This window comes from Arachis ipaensis, chromosome B04 (genome assembly GCF_000816755.2).
Source record: "Arachis ipaensis cultivar K30076 chromosome B04, Araip1.1, whole genome shotgun sequence".
In the NCBI taxonomy this organism is placed as follows: Eukaryota; Viridiplantae; Streptophyta; class Magnoliopsida; order Fabales; family Fabaceae; genus Arachis; species Arachis ipaensis.
In genome coordinates, this window is record NC_029788.2 from 22749411 (window position 1) to 22761656 (window position 12246).

General features: G+C 34.2%; 1 protein-coding gene and 1 long non-coding RNA gene across 2 annotated transcripts in view; both read left to right on the forward strand.

Annotated features, from left to right (window-relative positions):
* LOC107636337 (GTP 3',8-cyclase, mitochondrial) overlaps window positions 1-10313 on the forward strand; it is a 23901-nt gene extending 13588 nt beyond the window's left edge. The window contains exons 3-9 of the mRNA XM_016339855.2: window positions 2778-2831; window positions 3204-3485; window positions 6651-7271; window positions 7485-7652; window positions 7744-7935; window positions 9271-9339; window positions 9620-10313. Coding sequence (XP_016195341.1) covers window positions 2778-2831; window positions 3204-3485; window positions 6651-7271; window positions 7485-7652; window positions 7744-7935; window positions 9271-9339; window positions 9620-9703 — 1470 coding nt within the window. The 3' untranslated portion in view covers window positions 9704-10313. The remainder of the gene's footprint in view (window positions 1-2777; window positions 2832-3203; window positions 3486-6650; window positions 7272-7484; window positions 7653-7743; window positions 7936-9270; window positions 9340-9619) is intronic.
* Window positions 3953-5716, forward strand: LOC107639215. The gene is made up of 2 exons (XR_001620012.2): window positions 3953-4116; window positions 4367-5716. It is a non-coding gene; the product is annotated as an uncharacterized LOC107639215 (long non-coding RNA).

Sequence of the window (12246 nt, forward strand, 5' to 3'; positions counted from 1 at the left end):
TTTAAGAATTATTTTAATATAACAAAAATTTATAATTACTCTTATAATTTAATTTTCAACACTTACAAAAAGTTATTTTAGAAAATTAAGCAATTACTTAAATTGATCTTTAAAGAATTTCACATCGAACATTTTGACCCTTAACAAGCTTTTATTCCCTAGAAGTCCTCTAGAATTATTCTTGTTAAACAAATTTGTCCCTCCGTTACTTCTAATCAAATTTTTAATATGTGTGTTGGACAAATAAGTCCGTAATAAATTTTATTATAAGACTAGGTAAAAAAATTTTTCTATATGATAAATTAGTGCTCCTTTAAAACGATGAAGAGATCAGTTTATTCGATAAAATTAATTTTCTAGAACTTCTTCAGAATAAAAATTTGCTAAAAACTAAAATCATGAAGAATTCGTTAAAGGCCAATTTGAATATTTATCCTAAAATTTTTTCTATTACAACTAGAAAATTATTAATACAGCCAAAAAATATATCTAAAAATGGGTAAACCTATTCTAACCTAGTCTTACATTATTATTCTATTCTAACTTAAAATTATTGTAATCTAACTAATCAACCATCTAAACCATAAAAAATATTTTCTAAAATAAATCGAAGAATATAACACCAATCTTAAAGTACAGTGTTTCGACAATGTGTCACGTCTCCTTTCATTCTGATTGTATTCAGATCAAGCCAAATACGATTCTAACATCTCATATAATGATGATGATGATGAATGACATTGAAATTTTGTATGTAAAATATAGAAATGAAATAGAAATGACATTGAAATTTGTTATATAAAACACACAAATTTTACCATGATAAACACAGAATTTGAATTTATTTTTATGCCACATTGTAAAACAGTTTATTATTTAAGAGTTAAGAGTATATAATTCAACTTTAAAATAATTTTTGTTTAGATAAAATTCTCTATTTTTGAAATAAAAAATAAGAAGACAAATACAAAATTGTGTCAATAACAAAATATAAAAAGAAGAAAAACATGTTGGAAGAAAAAAACGAAGGTAAAATATGAAGAAAAAGAAGTAGAAGAGGAAGCTATGTTAGGAGAAATTTCGGTGCCATAGTTAAAAAATTTCGATGATATTTTTAAGAATTTTTGGTGTTATTTTTATTTTTAATAATTAGTTAAGAAATTTTTTGTGTCACTGTTAAAAAATTTTGGTGTCAAAATTCAAAAATTTCTTGTGTCAAGTTTAAAAACTTTCGGTATTATTTTTCTGATAAATTTTGTACAATTCAAAATTTTCATCTTCTTCTTTTTTATCATCATCTTCTTTTTCTTGATATTCTCCTTGTTTCATTTTCTCATCATTTTTTTATAATTTCATCTTCTTAAAAAGAATAAAAATAAAAAAAAGTAAAGAGAAAATCAAACAAAAAAAAAGAAATAAAAGTGCCACAATAATATCAAAAGGAGGAGGAGAAAAAATAAAAAACACAACTGCAATAGAAGAACAAGGAGAAGGAGAAAACAAGCGAATAAAAATGAAGAACGCTAAGAAAAAGTCCATGATTCACGCACACTTTAATGTAAGTGCGTTTTTTAGGTTTGATCAAATTTAGTTAAACTTGGTTGATAAAAGTAATTAGATGTGTAACAGAATTCTTTTATTTATATATGAAAAATCTTATTTAGTTTTAGTTTAATTAATATTGTTTTATATTATGGTGGGGAATCTTTGTAATAAAAAAGGCGTTTATATTTGTCAATAAACTTAAATGGCATAGTTTTCTCATACTCATCTAAGAGATTGTAAACTCGAGTCTCCTATCTTCTTAATAAAAAAGAAGGCCTTCATATTTATCAAACAACTTATTTATTTATTTTTTAAAAAGCATTGCTTTTGGATCAAAGGCGGCACTGCCAGGTTCGTTGTCTTTGACTCACACGAGTCATCCTGTTATCTTCTGACTTGCAAAAACCAACACCGCAACGCCACAAACACTTTCATAAGCTTACTTTTCTCTCTCTCTCTCTCTCACAGGTTTTGAAAACCGATTCGAACTGACCGGTCGAACCAGTTAAACCGCAAATCGAAGGAATAACGGTTCGGATAGAAGTTAAAATCGAAGATTTGAAAAACCGATGTTGGACCGTCAAACTGGCCGAAAACCGGTTGGTCAAACCAAACCGGACCTGGCCGGTTTTTTAAATTTTGCAAAACGCCATCGTTTTGCTGGAATGCCCTAACCAATTACCCAACCCAACAACCTTAGCTCCACACAACGGCTAAACGCGAACCTATCCCTCCCATCACCTTCGAGCTCCTCCTTCCTCTCACTGTCATCGATCTCACTCCCTCAACTCCGTCCATCTTCCGTCGCCGTCGCCGAAACAAGCTTCGAAGCCACCGTCGTTATCGTGCAGCTCTGTTCCACCATCGTGCAGCTAGTGTTTCAGCTTTGAAAGCACCGTCGTGCAGCTCTGCTCTGTTCCATCGTCACCGGGCTCGCCTCCTTCCTCCGTCGCGCAACTCTATTCCATTGTCGCCGACGCTATCTCTGTTCCACCTGTCATCCCTTCGGTCGTGCCCTTGTCCCCCTCTTGCTCAGGATCTGCTCTACTCTGTTCTAGGGCTTCTAGCTTCTAGATATTTTTTTAATAATAATTATTGAATAATTATTTTTAGTTAATTTGTGACTTGTTATGGGGTGAATAATTGCTGAATAAGTGTTAATTAATCTGTGAATCTTGCTGTTTTTACTGTAAATTACTCCATTGTTAATGATTTTGATAATTCATCTGCAGAAGGTGATGGGGTCTTCAAGCTTGAATTCTTTGAAACTAAGTGTTGCACGTGGGGTATGCCTGTTTTGTGTCTTCTTCGCTGCTGTGCTCTGTTGCTGTTGTGCTGTGTTTTTGTCAATGTTCTGAAAATCGGAACGGATCGACCAGTCGGACCGGTTTAACTACGAACCGGCAATACTAACAGTCCGGTCAAACATGTAAAACCGGAAATCATAAAACCGGTAAAAAATTGTTAAACCGGACGAGAACCGGCCGGTCGGACCGAACCGGAACCCGGCCGGTTTACACAAAAAAGGGAAGCTCATTCGTTTCTTTCTCCCTTTCTCCCTTTCTTTCTTTCAGTCAGAGAAATCACCCAAACCCAACCACAAGGAGTGGCATACTGCCGCCGTCCGTCGCACTCAAAGTTCGCCATCCGTCATCTAGCTTCCCTCGTGCTCCAAATCTTCAACCCCTGATCGCTGTCACCGATCGCGGTTGCTTCCTCGAGCTCGGCGTCCATCGTCTTTGTCTGCTCAGCCGCGCTTCCGTCGCCGTTTGTTTGCCGTTCACGTTCGCGTCTTCGTTCGCGTTCTTCGCCATTCGCGTTCGCTCGCTGTTCACCGTTCGAGTTCGCGTTCGTCTGGAAGCCACGTTGCTCTGCTTCAAACTCTGCCACCAACCCGCGCTCTCCACTCAGCCGTCGAACTGCCCTCTTTTGTCCCCGCCGTGAGTTCCCTAAACCCGCCACCAGACAATACACTCACACAACACCAATACTCTTCTTCAAACTCTGCAACTTCTGATTTCTATTACAATAAGTAATTATTTGATTTGGTAGTGGTTTGGATTTTTTCATAGACTAAATTAAAGTTACAATAGTTATGTTCTCTTCTCTATCGCATTGAAATTAAGCTTTGAATTCTCTTATTTCGTTTTAATTTTACCGCACTCAACATGTTTGATGAAATGCTTTAACCATATTTCTGGTTGGTTTTATAATTTCGGTTGCTGCGACCTAATTTGTTGGATTTTCTATTTAGGTCTTGTTCTTGTTTATTTGCTAAATTGTTGTTGTGTATTTGTTGTTTATTTGCTGGATATTGGTGATCATTGTCTTTGAGATTATTTACTATGCAGGTTTAGTGTCATCACTGTTTTAGAATGTTTAATAATGTACTAATGTTTGTTGCTGTTCCTATGTTACTGATTCACTGTTCTTTCGGTGCTTTTTGTTGTTGTTAATCATTGTGATGAGCTTTGTTAAAATTTGCACTACCTATATTACTGAGTGTTCCTTCGGTGCTTTTTGTTGTTGTTAATCATTGTGGTGAACTTTGTTAAAATTTGCACTGCCTATGTTACTGATTCACGGATTCATCCTTCTCGTCATTATCATTGGCATGAACTCCGAACCAAAGCCCCAACTCTCTGGATAAAATTGTAATGAAAGCTTATTGGGACTTTCTCTTCTACTTAAGGTATGAATCAGAATGATGAGGCCAAGTTGTGAATACACAAGTGTCAACGGACTATAATATATATTGAATTTGTGACATTAGAAGGGTGTAATAATAACAATAATGGAGTCATGTTACTTGAATATTGAGGTTTAACATTTAAACTCTCAGCTTTTCAGCCCTGTTTGATTCTTCATCTCAGGCAATTGAATCGAATCAACCAGGCCTTCCTTTTCTTTTTCTTTTAGTTGATTCTTAATTTTTCTAATATATGTAACTTTCTGAATCAAGTGGATCAGATTATGTAGTTTTCTTGATTTGGGATATTTTCGAAGACGCATTAGAAGAGCTATTTTATTATTATGTTTGCTATAATAATATTCACATGTTCTGTATGCTTGTGATTGTTTCGGTGTTTACATTTTCTTTCCAAGTCACTTGCAGTGGTTGTTCTCTGAGTTAAGGCTTTGTATGTGTGTGAGAATATGTGATAATGTTGAATGCTGTTGCATCTAATAGGAGTTCTTGGAGTACCCTCATCTTTGGTCCTTTATAATTTATTTATTATTTTATTCTAAAACGGTTTTTTCGGTTGACCACCGGTTGGACCGGTTAGACCAATAAACCAGTGAACCAGTGACTAAAGCGGTTTGATGACCGGTCCGGTTTTCAGAACCTTGGTTTTTGTGTTCAATCAAAATTTTTCTTTGAGAACTTAGCTTTGCTATGCTTGATAAATTGTGCCAATTATGCATTTATTGAAATTGGTATGCCTCTGTAGATTCTAAATAGTGTGTGTCATGTTTCTGATTTTGATAATTTGAGTAGTTTATGAAGCATAGTTCACTGTTATTGCAAATGATTTGGGACTGCTTTTGAGGAGTGTATGAAGTAGATTACTTGCTGTGTTTGGAGTTGTGTATTAATTAAATTGGTTAATTTGTTATTTGAGCCATGTTACAGCTTGTTAAATAAAGTTTAAAGCTTCAATATCCATTTATTAGTTGGCAATGTTAATATTATTAATAATATTAATAATAATACTAATCACAAAGTGGAGAGGGATTGTAGAATTTGTCACATAGGTTTGGAGAGTGATAGTTCTGAGTCTGGTGTTCCAATTGAATTGGGTTGTACTTGTAAAGATGATTTTGTTGCTGCTCACAAAGTATGTGCTGAGACATGGTTTAAGATTAAGGAGAATTTGAGTATAAATCCCATCTTTACTTTATTCTGTTTAACTGCAAAATTTGGTTTTTGATATTTTTTAATGCTGAATTTGATTGATTCTATGGATATTTTAGACACCCTTTTGTTTATGATTCATGGAATTGAGAATTGGATTGTTTGATACTGCTCTATATGTATACTTGTTCTATGTCTCGGTACTGAGTTTGACAAATATTCTCAATTACTTACAGCTATGGTTTCCTTCTTGGATGGGATTTTATTTTTCCAAAAGAAATCATAGAGAATTAGGGTTGTGAATTGTTTAAAAAACAAACTTAAGTTTGTATTTTGATAAGATCATATGGTTTTGATTTATGACATTTCATGTAGTGTTTTAAATTTGGAAGATATTTTAAGATTTATATTAGACTATAATTATATTTTAGTATGTATATTTATAATTTATTTATTATTTTATTCTAAAACGGTTTTTTTGGTTGAATTACGGTTGGACCGGTTGGACCAATAAACCAGTGAACCAGTGACTAGAACGATTCGATGACCTGTTCAGTTCTCAGAACCTTGGTTTTATCATCTCTCTGGTGACTGGTTTTTATTATTATTGTTATTATTAATTGATGATTGCATCAATAATGAGGCGCTCCTTATCAAAATTCCCTGGTTGGCGTTTCGGCTTCGGACAATCCAAGTCCTTATTGGTATTGCTCTTTCTCTCGTTTACTATATATGTAACTTACTCTGTCAATTTATTTAGCTTTGGTCATGCAAATGCATTGATCATCAAGGTCTACTTTAATTTTCTAATGGATTAGGAAAATGGATTCATGGGTTCTTACATACACTAGCAACATAGTTATGTTGTCCTTGTCAATGACTCGTAAATTTGATAATAAAGTTGCAAGAATCTCTTAAGTTCTATGGTGAAAAACAGTCAGTCATTTAGTTTGTTCCCTTGTTATGGGCCGAATTTTGATTCTCGAAGCGATGGTAAGATTGTTGCATAAATCTTCTCTATCCAATCCCGCTTGATAGGAATTTTGTGCGGTGAGTTGTAAATATTGATAACCATTTGCATCTTAATGAAAATTGTTATTTTTTGTCCTTGGATTTTGTCTGTATTCTAATTAATAATTAGATTCTTCTTATTCCATGTTGTATTAATCCGGAGTGTGGTGGTGATGATATATCTAAGTCTTTGTTTTATGAGATTGTGGTTGGATAATCTGCAAATTTTCTAAAGCAGGTGAATTGTGAGGCGGGGTCTCATTGTGCTAGCAGAAGTACCAATGGTCAAGTCAATTTCAGTGGCAACTTGAATGAATATTCCACAAGAACTTATGAAACATCGTGCGCTACATCGCTTGACAATCAGCCAAAGGATAACTCTGTTTCTGATATGCTAGTAGATTCATTTGGACGGTTGCACACTTACTTGAGAATATCGTTAACAGAACGGTGCAATTTACGGTGTCAGTATTGTATGCCAGCAGATGGCGTGGAGCTAACTCCTAACGCTCAGCTTTTGACAAATGCTGAGATTTTGCGACTGGCAAATCTCTTTGTAAGTTCCGGGGTAAATAAAATACGGTTGACTGGTGGGGAGCCAACTGTAAGAAAGGATATTGAAGATATATGCATGGGGTTGTCAAAATTGAAGGGACTGGAGACATTGACCATGACTACAAATGGTATCACCCTAGCAAGAAAACTTCCAAGGCTGAAAGAATGTGGCCTTACTTCTGTGAACATTAGTTTGGACACATTGGTACCTGCAAAGTTTGAGTTTATGACAAGACGGAAAGGGCATGAAAAAGTAATGAATTCAATTAATGCTGCTGTGGACCTTGGTTATAATCCTGTTAAGGTATTTGCTGGTTCTGGTCTTGTTTCTTCACTTTTTGAACACCTCCCATGTTATTAGCTTCCCTTGTCAAAGTGTGAAATTCTTCACCGATTTATAGTTTTTGTACATATTTCTATGTTGGATTATTCTTGTGTGAGACTTAATAGGCATGTTAAATTTCAAAGGTAACCTGATTGATGCGTTTTAAGGTGTCCTTTATGTTTGTTGCTTCAGGTCAATTGTGTTGTAATGCGTGGATTTAATGATGATGAAATATGTGACTTTGTTGATCTGACAAGAGAAAAGCCTATTAATGTTCGTTTTATAGAATTCATGCCATTTGATGGAAATGTTTGGAATGTCAAGAAGCTTGTACCCTACTCAGAAATGATGGATAGAGTGGTAAGGTAGAACTCTGCAGGAGACCTCACTTGGATTTTTTGTGTTTTTTTTTTCCTAGTTGAGACCCTTCGTCACCATTTTTATTAAACAGATAAAACATGTTCCTTCCATAAAGAGACTTCAGGATCACCCAACAGATACAGCCAAGAATTTCACAATAGATGGACATCAAGGTAGAGTTTCATTTATCACATCAATGACGGAGCATTTTTGTGCTGGTTGCAATAGATTGCGAATACTAGCAGATGGAAACTTCAAAGTGTGTCTATTTGGTCCTTCAGAGGTAAGTCATATAATGTATAGTGGAAATTCATTTTGTTCTGCATGTCACCAATAATTGTTAATTGCAATTTGAAGAGTATCCGTGTGATGTTAGATATATGTGGAATATTTAATGTTTCTAGTGAAGCTACAATGTTATCATTGATGAGGATTTTATAGGTTTCTTAAAGTGAAGTGGGTATTGAATGAGATCATTAGGTAATGTGAGGAAAGGGCCTGGATTTAGAGTTGGTATTTGAAATACACAAATGCTTTTGGTGGATAAAATTTAGAGTAATGTTAAAGCAAATCTTTTGCCATTATTGTGCTGTGTTCCGTAAGTTGCTTTCTGCAAGTGATCAATGGCTTTACAGAACAATGGGAGAAAGAATAGGCAGCAACATATATTATAACATCAATGATTGAGCCTATGATTTCTACTCTCAGTCCTGAATTCTTGATATGGTTTGTTCTCAATTTTGGGGAAGATTCCTAATAGAGTGACTAACATAACTTTCAATAATTCATATTAGAAAGTAAGAGGTCTATACTACCTTGCAGAAAATGGATTTATTCACTAAAATTTGAAGTTTGTTCGTAATCTGGGAAAGTTAGATGAGAGCTTGTTTAATCCTTTCCTTGTGCTTCATGAAGATGAATTAATTCTCATTTTGAGTCTCTACTTGTACACTATTGGACCACTGGTTGTCTTCGCTATCTTCAACTCTAGAATGCATAATTATTAGATTAAGCAATGCTTGTTGCTTTTCCTATTAAATTCTAGTTCCTCATGTGGTATAACATATAATGTTTGCTTTGGAACGATGTTTAGAATTATGCATGATGTTAGGTAGCATATTTTGTTAAGTGGTGTGAGTTTTTTGGTCACCATTGATGAGTAGAGTATATTCATTGTTTGACTTGTTTGGTGGAAGGTCCGTTACGCAATTCGATGGCCTTATTTTACCTTAGATATGACAAATTATGTTGCACATTTTTCAGATTGAATGCCCATTTTCTTCTTTTCCTTTCTAATAATTTCTTAGATGCATAATCATATGAACCATCTACTCCTAAGTTCATCAAGGACTATACCTTAGACTCAGCTTACACCTTAGACTCAGCTTACGGATATTCTTCTAAACTGTGCCATGAAAGCAAAGTGCATCTCACAAAAATATTGGATCATGTGAACTTGACAAGTCTGTTCAGGCCAAACCTATTTATGCAGTGATATGGACACTGGACAGTAAAAATCGGCCATTAAATATATATTGGATTGGATATTTACTGTGTCGTGTGTAACTTTAAGCAAGAGATTTTTGTGATATTTTAATACCGCCTTGTCCTCTTGTAGGTTAGTTTAAGGGATCCCTTGCGACATGGTGCAGAGGATGATGAGCTTAGGGAGATAATAGCATCAGCGGTATGCACTTTTTGATTATTGCTTGGATTCAAAATTTCATCATGATAATTTAGAAATTTAATTTATCTATCAGGATTTATTTTCTCATCCAATATGGTGGAATTACATTTGCTTTCAGTTTTAATGTAGTTTGTTGATTTCGGCATCATAAAATCTGTTATTGCTTTTTTATATTGTTGTGTAGCAACATAGTCGGTTATATACTCCTTGTTTAAGCTATGTCATCTGGAAGGTTCTTCTACTATAATGTTCGAGTATTCTGGCCTTCTCTTTGGTGTAGGTGAAGAGGAAGAAAGCTTCGCATGCTGGAATGTTTGACCTTGCAAAGACAGCAAATAGGCCCATGATACATATTGGCGGATGAAGTCTTGTCATCTTCTCTTCCCCACTTCCTTAACTCCATAAAGTTAGGGTTTGCTTGGTGATAATGTTATCTTTTTTTCAGGAATTTCCAAAAGAAAAAGTATATCATGAAAATGAACACAATATTCACTCTTGTTTTTACAAAATTATGAAAATAGAAAACACTGAATGAAAGCACAAACCAAATATGTCCTTATGTGTTCATTCTCTTAGGTGTGTTTGTGAGATGGGGTTTTAAAGGGGAAGTGGTGAAAGTAAGAGTTTGAAGAGTAATTATAAGTCAATTTGTCTATTCAAATCTTTCTTTCCCTTCCTCTCCTTGTAAAGCTTCAACCGCATTATTAGAGCTGTAGTTAATCGAAGTGCCTCATTGTGTCTAAGTTTAGGTGTCGTGTGTCTTCCAAAATTTGCTTATATTCAAGGAAAACCATAGCTGCCCCAGCCAGAAGAAGGTCCTGATCGTTCTCCTTATGGAGTGATACAGTTTTGTCTATTTACTTTAGCATATATATGGTCAAATGTTTTTCGGCCTACATTTTCAGATCTTGTGTTGATTATCAAGATAATTATGTGTTGTTTATAAAGTTGAGGTTATTTATTTGTTGTTTGTATAAGCCAGATTTGAGGGTCAATAATCGACACATTATTCTATGCAGCTAGGTGGGTTGTAACAAACCAAATCTACAGTGTCTTAGATAGTGTCTTAGATAATGCACAGTGCTTGCCCAAAAAAAAAAAAAAGATAATGCACAGTGCAGTATAACAGTTTGAGGCACTGTGAGTGTGACTAGAAAATGAACTGCCTTTGTAATTGGGAAACTTTCTGGGATAAAATTATTCTAAATCGGGATGCACAATTCTAAAACGGCTCCGAATCCAAACACTAACACCAACAGCCACCTTATGACTCAAATAGCTTTACTACTAAACTAACAAATAACTGTATAATGAATCAAACATATTGCACATCTAAATGTGTGTGCATGTGTTCTGTCTCTAATTAAAGAAAAGCATCTAAAGTAATAGAAAAAACACAAAATTAAAAACCGAATCACAGGAATCACTTCTGTAAATCTTGCATCCTTTTATTTACTTTTCCTAAAATCCCCTAATGTCGCTCTTCCTAACCAATCAATACATCATAGAAAACAGGGCTAACAATCATAATAAAATGAAAAAGTATAGGTAACTAACAATATTTTTGAACAATATGTAAACAATGTGAATTAATAGGGTTAAAAGAGTAAATTTAATAAATAGTATTAAATTAGGATGTAATATACTTGTATTTGATTAGTGATTGTTCATGTTGATCAAGATAGTCATTGTTTATCTAGCACTCTCCTAATAAAATAAACAATCCGTTTTGCTAGCTTTTCGTCACAACATTTATAAAAAAATAGTACAAATATTTAAATTCTAATAATTATTATCTGTGCCAAAGTCGGTCATGACTCAATCTGATTCTTTTGCTAAGAATCTGGTTCTTCTACCAAACACAGTTAATCAAACAAGTCAAATACCTCAATATATTTTCATGGGAATGAAATCCTAATAATATATTCACCAAACAAAGTAAAATTATCAAAATAAAGTTGTGTTTCATTATTATGCTATCTTCCAAAGTAATTATTAATATATATCCATGATGTCTTCATCAGATGATTATTCCACCGTTTCACTTCACACAAAAGCACGGTTCTATTTAGAACATGGGAATCCAGGTGTTGTTTTTTGGACAAGAAAGATTGTGTTAATGGTGGTGATGTTCCCTGACTAACAAAGGAATTGGAATTGGAGGGGGTAGTGGGCCTTTTGTTTTTCACAAATATTCTGCAGCCTACTAATTTTAGTGATGATGATAATGGTGGTGGCTAGTGGTGATGGTAGAGGAGTGAATGGTGATGGCAAATTAGCAATGCAGCGGTGGATGAGGGTAGGGGTGAGCACGGGTCGCAGATACCCGATCACCTGTCCAAACCCGAATCGAACTAAACCAATGACTCTCTCTAGTAATTGGTTCGGGTAACGGTTCTGGGGGTGCGAAATCCGAATCAACCCGTAGACCAGACCATATATTAATTAAATAAAAAAATAAAAATTTAAAAAATATATATGCCTTTTAATATGTTTGGATTTTAATGTCTTTAGTGTTTAATATGTTTGAATTTTAATGTGTTTAGTTTTTAATGTATTTGGTATTTAAGATGTTTGGATTATTTCTATTAATGTTACATGTTTATTGTACTTACAGAATTTGTAAGATAAAAATTTCGTTTTTTTATTTCTTTTTAATGATCGGGTATCCAATTACTCGAACCAAACCAACCTGTTTTTAATCGGTTTGGTTTGGTTCGGGTATACACACAAAAAACACAAATCCAAACCAACCCAAATCAATTATAATTTAATTGGTTCGCTTCTAATTTTACCTTAAACTTGAACCAACTGACCCGTGCTCACCCCTAGATGAGGGTTTGGATTATGAATTAGGGTTGAAAGATGGTTGGATTGGAGGTAAAATTATAAAAAAAAATTGACACT